The sequence below is a fragment of the Bos indicus genome, chromosome X, assembly GCF_029378745.1.
Source record: "Bos indicus isolate NIAB-ARS_2022 breed Sahiwal x Tharparkar chromosome X, NIAB-ARS_B.indTharparkar_mat_pri_1.0, whole genome shotgun sequence".
Lineage (NCBI taxonomy): Eukaryota > Metazoa > Chordata > Mammalia > Artiodactyla > Bovidae > Bos > Bos indicus.
The window spans coordinates 40,310,240-40,331,228 of record NC_091789.1 but is presented as its reverse complement, the minus strand read 5'-3'; the positions used below and the strand labels follow the sequence as shown (position 1 = coordinate 40,331,228).

Here is a 20,989-nt window from a genome sequence, read left to right as displayed (position 1 = left end):
AAAGAGATAATTTAGTTTTTGAAAATGATACCTCAAAAGGACAAAAACATGAATTTACTATGATCACCTTTATTATTGTCTAAATCTCACCCATCAATATTGCTGTTAAGTAAGCTCACATCTCCAAAACAGTTCTAATTCCAATTCCAATGTATCCCTTTCAGGGTCACAAATCAAAATGGAAGAGTGTCCAATCTCTTTTACAACCCACTCCAGTACTCTTGCCTGGAAAATCCCATGGATGGAGGAGCCTGGTGAGCTGCAGTCCATGGGGTCGCGAAGAGTCAGACACGACTGAGTGACTTCCCCTTTCACTTTTCACTTTCATGCATTGGAGAAGGAAATGGCAACCCACTCCAGTGTTCTTGCCTAGAGAATCCCAGGGATGGGGGAGCCTAGTGGGCTGCCGTCTATGGGGTCACACAGAGTTGGACACGACTGAAGTGATTTAGCAGTAGCAGCAGCAGCCTTCTGTCCAGAGAAGGCAATGGCAACCCACTCCAGTACTCTTGCCTGGAAAATCCCACGGATGGAGGAACCTGGTAGGCTGCAGTCCATGGGGTCGCTAGGAGTTGAACACGACTGAAGGACTTCACTTTTACTTTTCACTTTCATGCATTGGAGAAGGAAATGGCAACCCATTCCAGTATTCTTACCTGGAGAATCCCAGGGATGGGGAGCCTGGTAGGCTGCCATATATGGAGTTGCACAGAGTTGGACATGACTGAAGCAACTTAGCAGCAGCGGTATCAGCCTTCTCTTAAACTATCAAAGTTTGGAAATTTTCTAAAGAAAACAGAGATGAATCTCCATGTCATCGTAGAGAACAGGAACCCAAAGATGCTACACAGAGGTTCCCTCAACTGGCCCTGGCCCTCACTTCTGAAGGCTGACTGCTCCGTCTTCAATCACAGAGGGAAAGATCACCTGGCTGCTGCTCTGACTCAGGCCCCCTTTTCCTCCTTCCTTGCCACCACTGCAGACAAGGGTGGGAAGGCCCCCTGTCTTTGGTTGACTCTGAACAGAAACACCATGACTTGCCACTTGCTGGTCTCCGCCTAGGCTTGCGGACCCCACAGGAACTCATAGCAGGCAGAGTGGCTGCCCTCCCCAGGTTCAGAGGAGGCCAAGGGGGATTCAGCCTCCCCCACCTCAGCCCCCAAGAGCTGCACCTCCACAGGGCCTTGAGCCTCTCCTGGGTCCTGAAGATCTTCCTTGGTCTTGCTTGGCTTACTCAGGTCACTCATCTCGACCACAAGCCTGATTCCTAGGATCAAACCATAGACAGGAGTGATGCAGGGAACAGATCGGGACCATGGGCCTTGGCTGAGAAACGCACCCAGGATGGTCTGACACAGGCAACTTAAGTCTCCTCTTGAGGGGTCCCCTAAGTTCTCCCTCAGGGTCCTCACCTAAACTCTTTCAGAACCCAAGAATCTCATCACCAGTCTATGAGGTCCCGCCCCTTATGTAAATTCTCCAATGTCCCTGAGACCTTGTGCTTATGCAGCCACCAGAATTGCCCTAGGCTGACAGCAGGTCCTGGGACCTGCAGGGTTCCCTGTGTCCTCTCTCAAGGTCCTCATCTTGAGCCCTAGCACTTCCAGGAATGCCCCTTGTGTTGATCAGAGGTGGGACCCTCACACCAAGGCCGCCACTGCACCGAGACCCTTAAGGACAGTCTGTGGACATGACATCAGGGTTCCATGCCCAGGGTTTCCCAGAGCTGGGAGGATGTACCCGGCCGTCCTCAAACCTCCTGCTCTTCACTTTGACTCTCAGTAGGTCTGGGCACCACCTTCTCACCCTGACATTGTTCCCCTTAGAACCAGGCCCTCCCCAGCCAGGACCCCTTAGAGGCAAGCGGGAGTAGGGGGCTTATTCCCACAACACTGCTGGGGACCCAGGGTCCGATAGCACTGACATCCTGGATGTCCTGGGGTCCCAGAGCCCACCTCAGGGTTCTACCTTGACTCATAGCACAGCTGGATTCCTTCACTCTGCTGACCTGAACCTGGGCACATGACCCAGGCCCTCACTTCTTCCCTCCCATTGGGATCAGTGATGTCACATCTGGACGCCATTACCCCAGTCCCCCAGGGCTGTCAGGAGGGCAGTACATGCATCCCCTGGGGACCCCCAGTCTCCTCGAGTCTCCGCAGGATGTGGGCCCCTCTGTCTGCCCATCTGTGACTGCACCACAAATTCCAAGCCTCTGAATCCCTGAGTTCACTGAGAAAGTGAGGGGGCGTGGGGTCTCAGCCTGCCAACCCAGACTAGGTCCCCCAGGATGCCCAGTAGGAGTGGAGTGTATTCTTTGGGACCCTCTGTTCTGTCGTGCCTGGACCCTCTCATCCTCACTCAGTAGGGGGCCTCCTTAACCCTTGAGAGAAGGCTGCAGTCCCAGCACAGATGCTGGATGGGGCCTGCTGCACCCATGACCATAGGGGAGCACAGGGAACCACTCACCTTCACATGGGGGCCCCTCTTCAGTCACCAGACTTTGTAAACTTTTGTATAAAAGATGCTGTTTTAGCCAAAGAGGGTGAGGAGTGGCAGGTGAGTTAGCAAGAACTCAGCTGCCTGGAGATGGCCTTGGGCCCTCAGAGTGACTTTAGACTCCCACTCTAGGTATGGGGGTGTCCTGCTTCTCCCAGTGTCCCCACTGCTAACATAAGACCTTCCACAGAACACAGGCTCCATAAAGGTCTGTGGAATAAATGAGCCAGGGATCATGGGGGCTTATTAATCTCATCAATTTTCTCCTGCATTCTTAAATAATATCCAGCAAAATCCAACTAAACAGACATGGCTTAGCTGTAGAAAAGAACAGGCTAAAAGTATAAGAAGAAAGATCACTACAATATTTTTTTTTCTGATTCTTCCACCAACAGTATACTGCTAAGTAAGTTCACCTGTGCAAACTAATTGTAATTCCAATCCATGTTACATTGCTCAGGTTCACAAAATAATGGGAGAGTTTCCAATCTCTTTTACAAAACAGCAAAACTCTGGCCCTTAAACTGGGTACGTACAAATACAAGTGTGATCAATGCCGTTCACAAAGTTAGATATTGAAATTTATTAAGTTTTCAGCTGGAAAAAAAAAAATTTGAACAATTCCTAAAGAAAACAGAGATGAATTTCCATGTCATCGTAGAGAACAGGAACCCAAAAGTGCTACACACTGGGTACCCCAACTGACCCGGGCCCTCACTACTGAGAAGGCTGACTGCTCCCTCTTCAGTCACAGACAGAAGGATCACCTGGCTGCTGCTCTGGCCCAGGGACCCTCTTCCTCTTCCCTCACAGCCTCTGCAAATAGAGGTGGGAAGACCCTGGAAATCCTTTCATTGTCCCTAAGCAGATACTATGTGACTAACCACTTGCTGGTCTCTGCATAGGCCCAGGGATGCCACAGGAACTCATAGCGAGCAAGGTTGCTGTCAGGCACCTGCCGGTACTCCAGGTAACCCTCCCACACCCACACATGGGTCAACAGCTCCCTGGGCTCCCCAAAGATGGAGTGCTCCCTCCTGGGACACACCCCCATCCTGCTGAGTGTTTCCCAGACCACATCCTCAGGGGTGAAGTCTCCATTTTGGATGATCAGGCTGAGGACCAGCAGCAGGAGCCCGGCCTTTGGCAGGCTCTGCCCACCACTCGGTGAGGCCCAGGGTGGGGACCAAGATGTAGATGTGCTCCCTGGGGTACACCTCCTTCACTGCCATGCCAAAGACCAACTGCAAGCACTGGGCGACTTTATGGAAGACCACAGGTATGTGGTCCTGGTTATCCGTGAGGATCATATTCAGTATTTCGGTCTTGGAGTTCAGCTCCTTGGCACAATACTTGAGGAGCATGAACTTAAACAGGTTAGCCATCATCTCCTTAAGAGCTTCTTGGGGCAAGGCCTCCACAGGGCTGAGGAGGAGACTGAGGGAGAGAAGGCTGAGGGGGCTGCAGCCTTCCTCCACCTCAGACCACAGGGACTGCCCCTCTACCTGGCCTCGGCCTCCCCTGGGTCTTGAAGGTCTTCTTCAAGTTTGCTCAGCTCACTCATCTTGATCCTGAGCGCAATGCCTGGGACCAAACCACAGACAGGAGTGAGGCAGAGGGATAGACGCAAACCATGTGCCTGAAGGACAGAGGGGGTGTGAGCGGCCTGACCTGAGAAACGCACCCTGGGCAGTCTGACACAGGCCACTTACAGGTCTCCTCTTGAGGGGTGATCTCGAGCTTCACAGGGGTACTCTTCCTGGACGGCCAGACACCTGGCTACCTGAAGGAGGAAGGGCAATGTCTCCCCAGGGTGCAGTCAGAACAGCTGGAAGTTCCTGAGATGACCAGGTGTGGGAATATGGGCTTTGTGGTTTCCCTCTGTTCTGGGAAGGGGAGCCCCTGGTGCACACTCACGACACCCTCCTCACCTTGACTCCTGGCACTGCCTGGATCTCCTCTGATCTCTGACCTCAGAACACGGGCCTCAGACCTCTGCTTCACCTCCTGTTTCCTGGAGCTCCTGTGAGAGACATGGAGGGGACACCTCAGGGGTAGACTGAGACATATCTCTGGGCCTTCCATGCTGGTAGGTGGGGTGGACTCTGTGAAGTCCCCCCAGTTGTGGGGTGAGGTCCCCTCAGGGCTTCCTTGTAGTGCTCACCTTTCCCCTGGCACAACCTGGTCCCTCCCCTTTGGGGGCCTGCAGGGAAACTCAGAACAAGACCCTAGTCTGAGCAGAAAGTGCTGATGGGCCCCATGTGTGGCCACACTTGCCCAGGGCTTCCTGTGGGTTCTAGGTTGGGGAGATACCCGGTCCTCAGCTCCTCCTCATGTCCTTCCTGGCCTCCAAAAACTGACCACAGGGACAGGACAGGAGTCTACTCAGTTATCCCTCCGGATCTGTAGAGTATACCCTCTGCAGACCTGAACACTGCCCCCTCTGCCCGAACACCTCAGATCCTGAGGTCCCTAAGCCATAGGTCAGGAAAACGCTCATCCTGCTATGGGGCCTCCAAGATCCCCATCAAAGGCAAGGATACCTCCCTGTCTTAAGGTCTAACCACCTCTGTCATTCCTTGCACGGAGCCTGGACTCCAGCAGGGCCCAGGATTGTCCCATCTGCCATTTTGAGACCTCACTGCTTTCACGAGGTCCCCAGTCCTCTGAGACCCCCATGTCAGGAATTCAGACAGGCCTAATGTGCTCTTCTCACACCAAGCTCTCCCAGGGCCGACTATAGGTGTGGAGACCTGCGGGGTTCCATTGGTCCTCACTCAGGGTCTCCTCTGTCCTCTTTCAGGCACCTCACCTTACCTCTGGGCAGGACCTGGGATTCTCGCCTCTCCCCATCTGAAGCCCAGCCCCTTATACCAGGGTCTCATCTCTCCAAGACCCAGATGTCAGGAAATCAGACCATGCCTGTTGCACTCATCCTATCCCCACAATTGCCCTGGACTGACGACAGAGATGAGCTTCTCTGAGGTGTCCTCTGATTGGGGTTCAGGGTCCTCTAGTTCCTTCTCAGGGTCCTCAACCTGACACCCCACCAGACCTGGGAATTGGCCCACCTGAAGCCTTGCCACATATGTGAGGTCCCCAGTCTGAGACCTGGATGCCAGGAAGTCTGGCAGGATGTCAGGATGTCTAATGAGCTCATCGTAACCCAGGGCCACCAAGGACTGACAGCAGGGACCGGCTTCCCTTGGTCTCCTCTGATTGGGGTCCAGCATCCCCTCAGTCCTCCCTCAGGGTCCTCACCTAAACTGCTTCAGAACCTAAGACTCTCCCCTCCAGTCTCTGAGGCCTCACCCCTTATATCAAGTCTCCAGTGTCTCTGAGACCTGATACTCACGTCCCCACCAGAGTCACCCTTGGCATGACAGCAGGTTCTGGGACCTGTGGGATTCCTTGTGTCCTCCATCAAGGTCCTCATCTTGAGCCCTGACATGTCCAGGTATGCCCCTTGTGTTGACCAGAGACGGGACCCTCACACCAAGGCCATCACTTCAGTGGGACCCCCAGCCAGAGGAGTCTGCAGACACGACATCAGGGCTCCATGCTCAGGGATTCCCAGAGCTGAGATGATGCCTTGGACATTCTTCAACCCTCCTTCTGCTCTTCACTTTGACTCTCAGCAGGTCTGAGCACAACCCTCTGTCCCTGACCTTGTTCCCCTTAGAACCAGGCCCTCCCCAGCCAGGACTCCTGAGAGGCAAGTGAGAGTAAGGGGCTAATTCCTACAACTCTGCCAGGGTCTCCCTGGGCTGAGACAATTGATGACTTGGAAATCCTGGTGTCACAGAGACCCTCTGAGGGTTCTACCTTGACTCCTAACACAGCTGGGTTCCTTTACTCTGCTGACCTTAACCTGGGAACCTGACCCAAGCCCTCACTTCTCCCCTCCCATCAGGATCAATGAGGTTAAATTTGAATGCCATGCTCCCTGGTCCCCCAGGGCTCTCAGGAGGGAGGCACAAGCATCCCCTGGGGACCCTAGAGAAGACCCTCATCTCGAGTCTTCACAGGACATGGGCACCTCCCTCTGCCCACCAGAGAATGTGTCCCACAGACCAAGCCTATGACTCCCTGAGTTCACTGAGGAAGTGAGCAGGTGTGGAGTCTCAGCCTGACAGCCCAGACCGGGATGCCCAGATATTTCAGTTGGGGACGAGTTGTGGTTTTTTTTTTTTTTTTTTTTTTTTGATGTTGAAAAATTTTTGATATATAAATTTATTTATTTTAATTGGAGGCTAATTACTTTACAATATTGTATTGGTTTTACGATACATCAACATGATTTCGCCATGGTGTACACGTGTTCCATATCCTGAACACTCCTAATAACTCCCTCCCCATACCATTCCTCTGGGTCATCCCAGTGCACCAACTGCAAGCATCCTGTATCAGGCATTGGAACTGGACTGGCGATTCATTTCACATATGATATTACACATGTTTCAGTGCCATTCTCCCAAATCATCCCACCCTCGACCTCTCCCACAGAGTCCAAAAGACTGTTCTATACATTTGTGTCTCTTTTGCTGTCTTGCATACAGAGTTATCATTACCATCTTTCTAAATTCCATATATATGTGTTAGTATACTGTAGTGGTGTTTTTTTTTTTTTTTCTGGCTTACTTCACTCTGTATAATAGGCTCCAGTTTCATCGACCTCATTAGAACTGATTGAAATGTATTCTTTTTAATGACTGAGTAATACTCCATTGTGTATATGTACCACAGCTTTCTGATCCATTCATCTGCTGATGGGCATCTAGGTTGCTTCCATGTCCTATCTATTATAAACAGTGCTGTGATGAACACTGGGGTATACGTGTCTCTTTCAATTCTGGTTTCCTCGGTGTGTATGCCCAGCAGAGGGACTGCTGGGTCATAAGGCAGTTCTATTTCCAGTTTTTTAAGGAATCTCCACACTGTTCTCCATAGTGGCTGTACTAGTTTGCAATCCCACCAACAGTGTAAGAGGGTTCCCTGTTCTCCACACCCTCTCCAGCATTTACTGCTTGTAGACTTTTGCATAGCAACCATTCTGACTGGCGTGAAATGGTACCTCATTGTGGTCTTGATTTGCATTTCTCTGGTAATGAGTGATGTTGAGCATCTTTTCATGTGTTTGATAGCCATCTGTATGTCTTCTTTGGAGAAATGTCTGTTTAGTTCTTTGGCCCATTTTTTTATTGGGTCGTTTATTTTCTGGAATTGAGCTGCAGGAGTTGCTTGTATATTTTTGAGATTAACTATTTGTCTGTTACTTCACTTGCTGTTATTTTCTCCCATTGTGAAGGCTGTTTTTTCACCTTGCTTATAGTTTCCTTTGTTGTGCAGAAGCTTTTAATTTTAATTAGGTCCCATTTGCTTATTTTTGCTTTTATTTCCAATATTCTGGGAGGTGAGTCATAGAGGATCCTGCTATGATTTATGTCGGAGAGTGTTTTGCCTATGTTCTCCTCTAGGAGTTTTATAGTTGCTGGTCTTACATTTAGATCTTTAATCCATTTGAGTTTATTTTTGTGTATGGTGTTAAAAAGTGTTCTAGTTTCATTTTTTTACAAGTGGTTGACCAGTTTTCCCAGCACCACTTGTTAAAGAGATTGTCTTTTCTCCATTGTATATTCTTGCCTCCTTTTTCAAAGATAAGTTGTCCATAGGTGCATGGACTTATCTCTGGGCTTTCTACTTTGTTCCATTGATCTACATTTCTGTCTTTGTGCCAGTACCATACTGTCTTGATGACTATGGCTTTGTAGTAGAGCCTGAAGTCAGGCAGGTTGATTCCTCCAGTTCCATTCTTCTTTCTCAAGATTGCTTTGGCTATTCGAGGTTTTTTGTATTTCCATACAAATTGTGAAATTATTTGTTCTAGCTCTGAGAAAAATACCGTTGGTAGTTTGATAGGGATTGCATTGAACCTATAGATTGCTTTGGGTAGTATACTCATTTTCACTATATTGATTCTTCTGATCCATGAACATGGTATATTTCTCCATCTATTAGTGTCCTCTTTGATTTCTTTCACCAATGCTTTATAGTTTTCTGTATATAGGTATTTTCTTTCTTTAGGTAGATATATTCCTAAGTATTTCATTCTTTTTGTTGCAGTGGTGAATGGAATTGTTTCCTTAATTTCTCTTTCTATTTTCTCATTATTAGTGTATAGGAATGCAAGGGATTTCTGTGTGTTGATTTTATATCCTGCAACTTTACTATATTCATTGATTAGTTCTAGTAATTTTCTGGTGGAGTCTTTAGGGTTTTCTATGTAGAGGATCATGTCACCTGCAAACAGTGAGTTTTACTTCTTTTCCAATTTGGATTCCTTTTATTTCTTTTCCTGCTCTGATTGCTGTGGCCAAAACTTCCAAACCTATGTTGAATAGTAGTGGTGTAATTGGGGACTCTTGTCTTGTTCCTGACTTTAAGGGAAATGCTTTCAATTTTTCACCATTGAGGATAATGTTTGCTGTGGGTTTGTCATATATAGCTTTTATTACGTTGAGGTACGTTCCTTCTATTCCTGCTTTCTGGAGAGTTTTTATCATAAATGGATGTTGAATTTTGTCAAAGGCTTTCTCTGCATCTATTGAGATAATTATATGGCTTTTATTTTTCAATTTGTTAATGTGGTGTATTACATTGACTGATATGTGGATATTGAAGAATCCTTGCATTCCTGGGATAAAGCCCACTTGGTCAAGATGTATAATCTTTTCAATGTGTTGTTGGATTCTGATTGTTAGAATTTTGTTAAAGATTTTTGCATCTATGTTCATCAGAGATATTGGCCTGTAGTTTTATTTTTGTGTGTGGCATCTTTGTCAAGCTTTGGTGTTAGGGTGATGGTGGCCTCATAGAGTGAGTTTGGAAGTGTACATTCCTCTGAAATTTTCTGGAAGAGTTTGAGTAGAATAGATGTTAGCTCTTCTCTAAATTTTTGGTAGAGTTCAGCTGTGAAGCTGTCTGGACCTGGGCTTTTGTTTGCTGGAAGAAATCTGATTACATTTTCAATTTTCATGCTTCTGATGGGTCTGTTAAGATTTTCTATTTCTTCCTGGTCCAGTTTTGGGAAGTTGTACTTTTCTAAGAATTTGTCCATTTCTTCCAAGTTGTCCATTTTATTGGCATATAATTGCTGATAGTAGTCTCTTATGATCCTTTGTATTTCTGTGTTGTCTGTTGTGATCTCTCCATTTTCATTTCTAATTTTATTGATTTGATTTTTCTCCCTTTGTTTCTTGATGAGTCTGGCTAATGGTTTGTCAATTTTAGTTATCCTCTCAAAGAACCAGCTTTTGGCTTTGTTGATTTTTGCTCTGGTCTCTTTTGTTTCTTTTGCATTTATCTCTGCCCTAATTTTTAGGATTTCGTTCCATCTACTAATCCTGGGGTTCTTAATTTCTTCCTTTTCTAGTTGCTTTAGGTGTAGAGTTAGGTGATTTACTTGACTTTTTTCTTTTTTCTTGAGGTATGCCTGTATTGCTGTGAACTTTCCCCTTAGCACTGCTTTTACAGTGTCCCACAGGTTTTGCGCTGTTGTGTTTTCATTTTCATTTCTTTCTATTCATATTTTGATTTCTTTTTTGAATTCTTCTGTGATTTATTGGTTATTCAGCAGTGTGTTGTTCAGCCTCCATATGTTGTGATTTTTAATAGTTTTTCTCCCGTAATTGAGATCTAATCTTACTGCATTGTAGTCAGAAAAGATGCTTGGAATGATTCCTTTTTTTTTTTTTTTTTTTACCAAGGCTAGATTTATAGCCCAGGATGTGATCGATCCTGGGGAAGGTTCCATGTGCACTTGAGAAAAACGTGAAATTCATTGTTTTGGGGTGAAATGTCCTATAGATATCAGTTAGGTCTAATTGGTCTATCACTATCAGTTCAGTTCAGTCACTCAGTTGTGTTGGACTCTTTGCATCCCCATGGACTGCAGCACGTCAGTCTTTCCTGTCCATCACCAACTCCCAGAGATTGCTCAAACTCATGTCCATCAATCAGTGATGCCAATCAAACATCTCATCCTCTGTTGTCCCCTTCTCCTCAGACTTCAGTCTTTTCAGCATCAGGGTCTTTTCCAATCAGTCAGTTCTTTCAGTCAGTTGGCCAAAGTAGTACAGCTTCAGCTTCAGCTTCGGTCCTTCCAATGAATATTCAGGACTGATTTTCCTTAGGATGGACTGGTTGGGTTTCCTTGCTGTCCAAGGGACTCTGAAGAGTCTTCCTCAACACCACAGTTCAAAACCATCAATTCTTTGGTGCTCAGCTTTCTTTATGCTGCAACTCTTGCATCCATACATGACTACTGGAAAAACCATAACTTTAACTATATGGAGCTTTGTTGGCAAAGTAATGTCTCTGCTTTTTAATATGCTGTCTAAGTTTGTTCTATTTTTTTCTTCCAAGAAGCATGGTTGCAGACACCATATTCAGTAATTTTGAGCCTAAGAAAATAAAGTCTGTCACTGTTTCCATTGCTTCCCCGTCTATTTGCCATGAAGTGATTGGACCAGATGCCATGATCTTCATTTTCTGACTGTTGAGTTTTAAGCCAGCTTCTTCTTTGTTACATTCACTAGTTTGTTGCATTTTTAGATTCCACATACAGATGATATTACAGAGTATTTGTCTTTCTCTTTCCCTAATTTGACTTATTTTACTAAGGAAAATTCCTCACAAGTCCATCCATATTGTTGCAAATAGCAAATTTTCATTCTTTTTTGTGACTGAGTAATATCCCAGTGTGTGTGTGTGTGTGTGTGTGTGTGTGTGTGTGTGTGTGTGCATGCAGCTCTGTATACAATACTGCTTCTTTATTCATTTATCTGTTGATGAGCATTTGGTTTGCTTTCATATCTTGGCTAGTGTCTTAACTAGTGGGATTCTCCCTCTCCCACAAATTCTTTCTTCTTTTCTCTTTAGAGAGGATCCTCTAACATTTATTTCAGGTTTAGTTTAGTATTGATGAACTCTTAATTTTTGCTTGTCTGAGAAGCACTTTGTCTCTCAATTCTGAATGATAATCTTACTGGGTAGATATTCAGGTTGTAAGTATTTCTCTTTCAACATTTTAAATATAAATATATAATGCCACTCACTGTGGCCTGCAAGGTTTCTATACAAAATTTAGCAGATAGCCTTATGGTGCTTCCCTTTTATGTGATTCTGTGATTTCTCTTGCTGCCTTTAGAATCTTCTCTTTATTTTTAACTCCTGCCATTTTAATTATACTGTATCTTAGTGTGCGTTTGTTTTATTTTGGTTTATTTTTGTTTATTTTTGGTTTATTTTGTTTGGTACCCTGTGTGATTTCTGTACTACCTTCTGGTTTTGGAAGTTTTCAGCCATAATTTCATCAAATACAATTTACCATCTTTTCTCTCTTTTATTCTTTTGAGACACCAATAATATGAATGCTGATAAGCTTAATGTTATCCATAGGTCTCTTAAACTGTTCTCATTTTCTTTGGGGGGGGGAAGGTTTCTTTTAGCTATTCTGATTGGTGATTTCCATTATTATTCACTCCTGTGTTATTGTCAGTTCTGCTGTTAATTCTTCTTGTTTTTTTTTTTTTAATTTCTGTTAATGTATTCCTCAGCTCTGTCTGGTTCTTTTTTATATTTTCTGGTTCCTTGTTAGAATTTTCAATGCGTTTTCCTATTTTTTTCTAGTTGAGTTAGCATTATTATTACTGTTTCTTTGGACACTTTACCTAGTTAATTCTTTATCTGTTATTTAGTTGTTTGGTCATAGGTTCAAAATAAAGCACAATTGCACTCATCTCACATGCTAGTAAAGTAATTCTTAAAATTCTCCAAACCAGGCTTCAGCAATATGTGAACCATGAAATTCCAGATGTTCAAGTTGGTTTTATAAAAGGCAGAGGAATCAGAGATCAAATTGCCAATATCTGCTGGATCATCAAAAAAGCAAGAGAGCTTCAGAAAAACATCTATTTCTGTTTTATTGACTATGCCAAAGCCTTTGACTGTGTGTACTGGGGTCCAGCCCTGGTAGGATCCAGGGAATCCCTCAGGAGGATGGCATCAGTGAATAGGGAAAGTAAAAGGGGAGAGAAAGAGGCTTGATCTTCCTTGGTTTACACAGAAAGCCAATAAAGTCCAAGACACTGGACTTGCTCTGTCTACGGAGGCCACAGGAGCCCTCTCGGTGGGGTGAAGACGCAGGGCGCCCTTCCCCTGAAGACGCTAGGCACCTTCCAGATTGAGTCTTAGAAACCCGGGCAGATAAGTGGACTCAGAGAGCCCCTGTGCTCCAAGTAGTCATCCTGAAAGAAGAACAGAGAGAGAAAAGGAGAGAAAAGGGAAAAAGAATGACACGCGGAGACCAAGCTCTGATGAAGCCAGCTCCGTAGCTTTATTTTCAAAAGGACCTTTTATACCCCAAGTTGTACATAGAGGATAATAGGGGGTATAGAGCCATGAAAGGTCAGCAGTCCTTGATCCTTATCGAGACCAGGTTTCTTTCTGCAAACTTACCATATACAAAGGCTTTAGGTGATTTACATCATCTTCTGGCCAGGAGGCATGTTAACATTTTTCTTCTGATAAAGCTGAGTCAACCAGAAAAACTTATTTTCTCCAAAGGTGATTTCTTTAAAGTTTGGCAACACTTTCTGAAAGCACTAGATAAAGTTGCATTCCTATAGGGCAAAGTGCAGTGGGGGATGACAAGGAAAGAATTTATTAACTCAAGGGTCGAAGGAGGTTAACATCAAGGTTACTACTTATATTTCTATATACCAACTATATTAATTAATATACTCACAAGGACACAATGGGTAAGGGATATGGAAACTTGGTAGCAAGCATTAGCTCAAGAATGAAATCTTCCATCAGTTCTGTTCTAATAATTTTAACTCCCTGAGAAGCTCTATATTGTTTGAATATCTTAAGCTTCCCATGCCTCTCGCGGTTGGGAGGCTGTAAACAATCATATGCGTAGCTGTGGGAGTCCGGTTAAACCTGTCAGGCAAGTTAGAAAGCTATCTGAGGGATTTGAATTGAAACACTCCTATTGTGCCCAGGAGACTTATTAACTAGAGCTCTAAGTTGATGTCCTTCAGAGAAAGGTGGTCGGGGATAGCCTCCCATTAATGTCAGAGGAGTTGGTGCAAGTCATAAAATAGTAAGACAGACAGATTCTGGTTTTGGGGTAGATACTCGAGCAGGTCCAGGGGGTCCCTCGAGTCCTGATTCACCTTTGCCTTCAGGTCCTCTCTGCATGACCTTTGTCATGAGTGGGATCTCCCGTGCTGGTTCCTGGCATCTCCCCCTTTTTTATTTCTTAAGACAGCCAGATGCAATTCAGTCGCGAGCTTCTGAGTGCTCTGTTGGAGAGTTCTGACAATACAAGGATGAATAATTATGAGAAGCAGAATTAGAGCAGCCACAGCAGCATAGCAAAAAATAGTAGACAGAATGTTCTTTCCTGAAATAAAGTTAGAGAATGTATGGAAAAAGTCACTTGCTACTCCTGCGGCAGTAAAATCTAATCGGGAGTGTTCCATGGTCTTTATCTGATTATGAAGTTTTCCTAAATCTAAACTAATGCTGGAGCTGTTCCAGACACCTGAAATATGATTTTTAATCTTTTCCCAGTTATAATCTGGCTCGTTTACTTTCAGAGCCATCACACAAATCCACTGAAGTCGGCATGACAGGACAGTGCCAACTTCACTTTTAATGCCTGTAATTCAGTCCCAATATGTATTATTGCTTTCTCTAGGGCATCTACCCTCATTTCCAGTTTCTTGTCTATAGCTTCCTGTGTTGCCAATGTTAAAGAAACATTTTTGGACATAGTATCAACATATTGAGCAGTATGTACTTGTTGAGTCAATGATATTGCTGCCACAGTAACAGAAGTAATTGCAGTTATTAAAGCTGACATTCCCAAGATAAGTAAGCCCACAAACCATCGTGATCACATTAAATCTTGTAGTTATTGTAATACAGCAAGACCATAGTAATAATACCAATATGTGGTTACAGTCACAGGCACCATAAGATAGGGTGGATGTTGAAGCACCACAAAGGAGCAAACATTATATTGAGGGGTCAAACAAGGTGAAAGTATACATTGTTCACAAGTAGTATATTAGGTCCACCTCTTTCTTACTGACCTCTTTGGCCCTGATCACTATGTCTGCATTGCAAAATGCCTGTTGTGGGTGTACCGGGGAGCAGCTGTAGGCATCGGCCTGGGGGAGCAGCGTCTCCAGCAGCAGGTGGCAGAAAGCGAGTGGCAGGCTGCAGGCCACTGTGTCCATGGTGGGCAGAGGGGTGGGGGTCACGGACTCGGGCTAGCTGCTGCCACTTGGGCTCACGGCATTCCCCTCTCACCAGCAGGGCCACATTGGTCTGGATGGTACTCCACAGGCGCACTCTCCTCTCCGGCCTTCACTCGCTGCACAAACTTTTTTGGCTGTAGGTTGCGGGGTGCAATGAGGAGGGTGTGGGACACAACTGGCGGCGTGGAGGCGAGAGCTGGCTGGGGGGTGGCAAGCGACCAAATGCATGTGAAGTGGACCTGGTGTCTGAGGACTGTGACATGACGAATTAGTCTGTCCAGGATCCAAATCGGAGAATCTGCGTCCTGTGTAAAAATACAAGCATACCCTTGCCCACAAGTTAGCAACACATCTGGCCCTTTTCACTCTCTAGTAAGGAGGTCTTTTCACTTGATCAGGGGCCGAGTCATAGCCCCTTCAGGAATCTAGTGTCTCATCATTGTAGTCTGTCCCTGTGTGTCTAAGTTTAAATGATTAATTACAAACAAAGCAGGGTGTAGAACATGACGTGGAGAGGAATATTTAAATTTTTTATCTTAATTTAGCTATCTGATTTTTTAAAGTCTGGTGTGTCCTTTCCACTATGGTTTGACCTTGGGGATTATAAGGTATTCTTGTTGAATGTACTACGGAAAATTGTTGACAAAATCTTTTAAAAGCAGCAGAAGTATAAGCCAGGATATGAGTTTCATCCATTTGCAAGAGAGCATTAGGCCTAAGGCCTTGGGGATTTATTCCTAATGGTGGAGATGGATTAAATATTGGGCAATTTGGACATAACTATTAGTCTAGCTGTTTCCCTAAGGATATGAAATTCATACCTTAAACCAGCTGCATTTTGATGGTGAATTTTGTGAGAATTTTTGGCCTTGTCAATCTTTTTATGTAAGTTTAAAACAATTACTTTAGTCAATGCATCTGCCAAAACATTTCCTTCAAGTAAAGGACTGGGCAAGCCGGAATGGGCTCTAATGTGTCCCACAAAATATTTCTTATCTATGTGTTTAATCTCTTTCTGTAAATCAGATAACAAGGAAAAGATAGTAGTTTTATTTTCTGGAATATTAGCAGTCTCTATATGAGGAAACAACCCTACAATATGTCAGGAGTCAGTCAAAAGATTGAAGGTGTGGTGTCTTAAATGTTGAAAAGCCCAAATAACTGTTTGTAACTCAGCCCTGATATTTTATTCCCTTGAATTAAAACATCTTTTAAAGGCCTTGGAGCTGTAATTTCCTGTACCCAAAAGGCTAGATCACTAGATCCAAATGTTCTATGGCCCTTAGCTTAAGAAGTCAAGTTTTCTCCTGTCTGATAATAAGGTAAATGCAAAAGCTGTGTTACTCTTTGGCCTTTATTAATTTGCACAGTTTTGGTAGGCAGCGAGATCAAAACTTTAATTTCTCCAATATAATCAGAATCTACTACACCAGGCACCACCAAAATTCCTTGAAAAGAAAGTGAGCTACGCCCCAGCACAAGTCCTACAATGGCCGCAGGCAAAGGGCCAGCCACTCCCGTTGGAATTGGAGTAACCGGCACATCAGGGGTTAATATTGTTGCTAAATCCCCTTACCCTTCCGCTTTTTTCCTACCCTGGGTGAGGCCCCCCTGAGGGGGTTTTCTCCAAGGAGCACACTCTGCATATTGTGCACACATCTGTTTTTAAAGTTCCTTTGTTCAAAAAACTTTTTATCTTCTTCAGGCTTAGGCAATGCTTTGGGAGGCTTTGTGGGCAAAGTGGGGAACTCCTGGGCCCTGGGAGGCGCAAACGGAGGCGGCGGTGATCGCCTTAAATCAGAAAGTGGTGGATAAGTTTTTAAAGGTTTGCATAGATGGGGAAGGGGCTCTCCAGGGTGCCTGAACACAGTGTCCTGTAAGCCCTCTCCTTCCTCGGGAGGTAGAGCACAGTCTCCCTCCTTTTTCTCATCAATGACAGAAAATATGATCTGCGCAGAAAGTGGAGACCCACCACCATCCATCTCTATAGCCTCCCCCATAGGCTATCTAACAGCCTCATGATGGGGGTCCAGGACATTTCTAATCACATTCCACAGAGCAAAAGCATCTACAGGAACCCTTTCTGGCCCAAGTATCTAAAGCGTCCCTAATCATGTTCCATAGAGAAAAGGTGTCAGTAGGGACTTTTTCTGGGCCATGCAAAGCATAATAAATTTTTAGCGGTTTTCCTACCTTTTCCCAAGTATCTAGGTTAACAGTACCCTCTTCTGGAAACCAAGGACATTGCTCTTGTACAAATGTAATAAAATATTGAACATTAGCTTTCTTAACCTTAATTCCTCTTTTATTTAACAGTTGCAAGATTACTCCTATAAAGAGTTGTTGTTCTTTTGATTCATTGTTACCCATGTCAGAAAATTTCTATCTTTTCTACTTCTTCTTTGAAAAGATTTCACTTCCCACTCCTTCTCACCCTACTTATCTTATGCAGGGGGGTCTGCAGCACCGAGTGGGGTCCTAGCCATCCGAAAAACTGCACAATGGGGGGAGGCTTACCTTCAGGAGCCTGCTCCGGGCACCACTTACCGGGGTGCAGCCCTGGCAGGATCCAGGGAATCCCTCAGGAGGACGGCATCAGCGAATAGGGAAAGTAAAAGGGGAGAGAAAGAGGCTTGATCTTCCTTGGTTTACAAAGAAAGCCAATAAAGTCCAAGACACTGGACTTGCTCTGTCCACGGAGGCCACAGGCACCCTCTCGGTAGGGTGAAGACGCAGGGCGCCCTTCCCCTGAAGACGCTAGGTGCCTTCCAGATTGAGTCTTAGAAACCCGGGCAGATAAGTGGACTCAGAGAGCCCCTGTGCTCCAAGTAGTCATCCTGAAAGAAGAACAGAGAGAGAAAAGGAGAGAAAAGGGAAAAAGAATGACATGCAGAGACCAAGCTCTGATGAAGCCAGCTCCGTAGCTTTATTTTCAAAAGGACCTTTTATACCCCAAGTTGTACATAGAGGATAATAGGGGGTATAGAGTCATGAAAGGTCAGCAGTCCTTGATCCTTATCGAGACCAGGTTTCTTTCTGCAAACTTACCATATACAAAGGCTTTAGGTGATTTACATCATCTTCTGGCCAGGAGGCATGTTAACATTTTTCTTCTGATAAAGCTGAGTCAACCAGAAAAACTTATTTTCTCCAAAGGTGATTTCTTTAAAGTTTGGCAACACTTTCTGAAAGCACTAGATAAAGTTGCATTCCTATAGGGCAAAGTGCAGTGGGGGATGACAAGGAAAGAATTTATTAACTCAAGGGTCTAAGGAGGTTAACATCAAGGTTACTACTTATATTTCTATATACCAACTATATTAATTAATATACTCACAAGGACACAATGGGTAAGGGATATAGAAACTTGGCAGCAAGCATTAGCTCAAGAATGAAATCCTCCATCAGTTCTGTTCTAATAATTTTAACTCCCTGAGAAGCTCTATATTGTTTGAATATCTTAAGCTTCCTGTGCCTCTCGCGGTTGGGAGGATGTAAACAATCATATGCGTAGCTGTGGGAGTCTGGATAAACCTGTCAGGCAAGTTAGAAAGCTATCTGAGGGATTTGAATTGAAACACTCCTATTGTGCCCAGGAGACTTATTAACTAGAGCTCTAAGTTGATGTCCTTCAGAGAAAGGTGGTCGGGGATAGCTTCCCATTAATGTCAGAGGAGTTGGTGCAAGTCATAAAATAGTAAGACAGACAGATTCTGGTTTTGGGGTAGATGCTCGAGCAGGTCCAGGGGGTCCCTTGAGTCCTGCCTGACTCGCCTTTGCCTTCAGGTCCTCTCTGCATGACCTTTGTTATGGGTGGGATCTCCCATGCTGGTTCCCGGCATGTGTGGATCACAATAAACTGAGGAAAATTCTTCAAGAGATGGGAATACCAGACCACCTGACCTGCCTCTTGAGAAACATGTATGCAGTCAGGAAGCAACAGTTAGAACTGGACATGGAACAAAAGACTGGTTCCAAATAGGAAAAGGAGTACATAAAGGCTGTATATTGTCACCCTACTTATTTAACTTATATGCAGAGTACATCATAAGAAATGCTGGGCTGGAGGAAGCACAAGCTGGAATCAAGATTGCCAGGAGAAATATCATTAACCTCAGATAGGCAGATGACACCACCCTTATGGCAGAAAGTGAAGAAGAACTAAAGAGCCTCTTGATGAAAGTGAAAGAAGAGAGTGATAAAGTTGGCTTAAAGCTCAGCATTCAGGAAACTATGATCATGGCATCTGGTCCCATCACTTCATGGGAAATAGATGGGAAAACAGTGGAAACAGTGGCTGGCTTTATTTTTCTGGGCTCCAAAATCGCTGCAGATGGTGATTGCAGCCATGGAATTAAAGGAAGCTTACTCCTTGGAAGGAGAGTTATGACTAACATAGATAGCGTATTAAAAAGCCGAGACTCTGTGGGAGATGGAGAGGATGGGATGATTTGGGAGAATGGCATTGAAACATGTATAATATCATATATGAAACGAATTGCCAGTCCAGGTTCGATGCATGATACAGGATGCTTGGGGCTGGTGCACTGAGATGACCCAGAGGGATGGTACGGGGCGGGAGGTGGGAGGGGAGTTCAGGATAGGGAACACGTGTACACCCATGGCAGATTCATGTTGATGTATGGCAAAAACAATACAATATTGTAAAGTAATTAGCCTCTAATTAAAATAAATAAATTTATATTAAAAATAAAAAGCAGAGACATTACTTTGCCAACCAAGGTCCTTCTAGTCAAGGCTGTGGTTTTTCCAGCGGTCATGTATGGATGTGAGAGTTGGACTATAAAGAAAGCTGAGCACCAAATAATTGATGCTTTTGAACTGTGGTGTTGGAGAAGACTCTTGAGAGTCCCTTGGACTGCAAAGAGATCCAACCAGTCCATCCTGAAGGATATCAGTCCTGGGTGTTCATTGGAAAGACTGATGTTGAAACTGAAACTCCAATAATTTGGCCACCTGATGCAAAGAGCTGACTCATTGGAAAAGACCCTGATGCTGCGAAAGATTGAGGGCAGGAGGAAAAGGGGATGACAGAGGGTGAGATGGTTAGATGGCATCACCAACTCAATGGACATGGGTTTGGGTGGACTCCGCGAGTTGATGATGGACAGGGAGGCCTGGCGTGCTGCAGTTCATGGTGTCACAAAGAATCAGACATGACTGACCGACTGAACTGACTTTCTCAGTCTTTCAATGGAGATCAGTCCTTCTGTCTTCCCATTTTTCTCTGCCTCTCTGAATTTAATTGCATCAATTATCTATTATGGTCTTGAAGGGGTGATCTTGTGGGGGAGCATCACTGTACAGCCTGTACCATATTCAGTGGGGGGTGGGGGTGGAGGTGGGGGTGGGCCTGAATTTCATGGACTACAAGTCACATCTTTCCTTGGGGTGTGCAAGCAGCTATCACCTGGGAAGTTCGGCGGTCCCAGGTCTGAAGCCAGATGTGAGGCAGAAACTTCCTTTTTCTCAGTGGCTTTCACTGTCCTATTGGGGGCAGGGTGGGGTCCCAAGTTTCTGGAGAAGAAGCCCTGAATGTCAGACCAGATCTGGCTGTGTTCCCTCAAGTATGTACGCTCCCCTCTCCCAGCACTGCAACGCTTGCCACAGAGGGACAAGAGGAGCATGTTCTGGTTAGGAAAAAAAAGGAGCAAATCTATAGGCTGGCTGCTTACACAGGTCCAGGCTACCTCCAACTTGCCATCTGTGCCAGCACCGGCAGTAGCGTCTCCTGCCCTGCTTAAACATAGCTTCTGATCTGAGACCTCTTAGTCCCTCACAGCTGATCACTTCCCCCAGCCTCTGCTATCCCTACCCTGTTGAAGACGGGTGCCATTGGGCAGGTGAGGCCCTCATGGGCTCTGGGCACATACTGGATCATCTCCTGTGGCAGTCTGGCCTCCACCAGAGATCAGCACTTCTCCTGATGTAAGTGCCCTCCATGAGCATGGCCCTGTCTCTCCCACCCAGATGCCGCCCTGGACCAGATGTACCTCTGTTTCCCACATCCCAACTCTCTGCTTCGTCATGGCAGCCCCTGCTCCAATGCAGATAAGCCACACTAAGTAAGCTTGGCATGTGTAGGGGTGGGCACTTGGGGGGAAAACAGGCATCCACAAATGCAGTCTCAATCTGTC

The 20,989-nt window shown here is 45.2% G+C and overlaps 1 protein-coding gene and 1 long non-coding RNA gene across 4 annotated transcripts; both read right to left on the bottom strand.

Moving 5' to 3' along the window:
- Window positions 1–1,058: 1,058 nt before the first annotated feature.
- LOC139181499 (melanoma-associated antigen 4-like) lies at window positions 1,059–5,732 on the bottom strand. Its single transcript, XM_070785026.1, has 6 exons — window positions 5,446–5,732; window positions 4,431–4,522; window positions 4,005–4,083; window positions 3,661–3,936; window positions 3,391–3,536; window positions 1,059–1,267 (listed from the first exon to the last, which is right to left on the bottom strand). Exons 1-6 carry the CDS (start codon window positions 5,730–5,732, stop codon window positions 1,059–1,061), a joined length of 1,089 nt encoding a protein of 362 aa, XP_070641127.1.
- A 6,051-nt stretch (window positions 5,733–11,783) lies between these two features.
- Window positions 11,784–18,079, bottom strand: LOC139180982 (uncharacterized). 3 transcript variants are annotated; one of them, XR_011565142.1, is made up of 5 exons: window positions 17,880–18,079; window positions 14,664–17,668; window positions 13,740–13,881; window positions 13,018–13,181; window positions 11,789–12,806 (listed from the first exon to the last, which is right to left on the bottom strand). It is a non-coding gene; the product is annotated as an uncharacterized lncRNA (long non-coding RNA). The 3 variants fall into 3 exon arrangements; XR_011565143.1 differs by lacking the exon at window positions 17,880–18,079 and having other exon boundaries at window positions 11,798–12,806; window positions 14,664–15,136; window positions 17,349–17,745; XR_011565141.1 differs by lacking the exon at window positions 17,880–18,079 and having other exon boundaries at window positions 11,784–12,806; window positions 14,664–17,745.
- Between the last annotated feature and the right edge of the window lie 2,910 nt (window positions 18,080–20,989).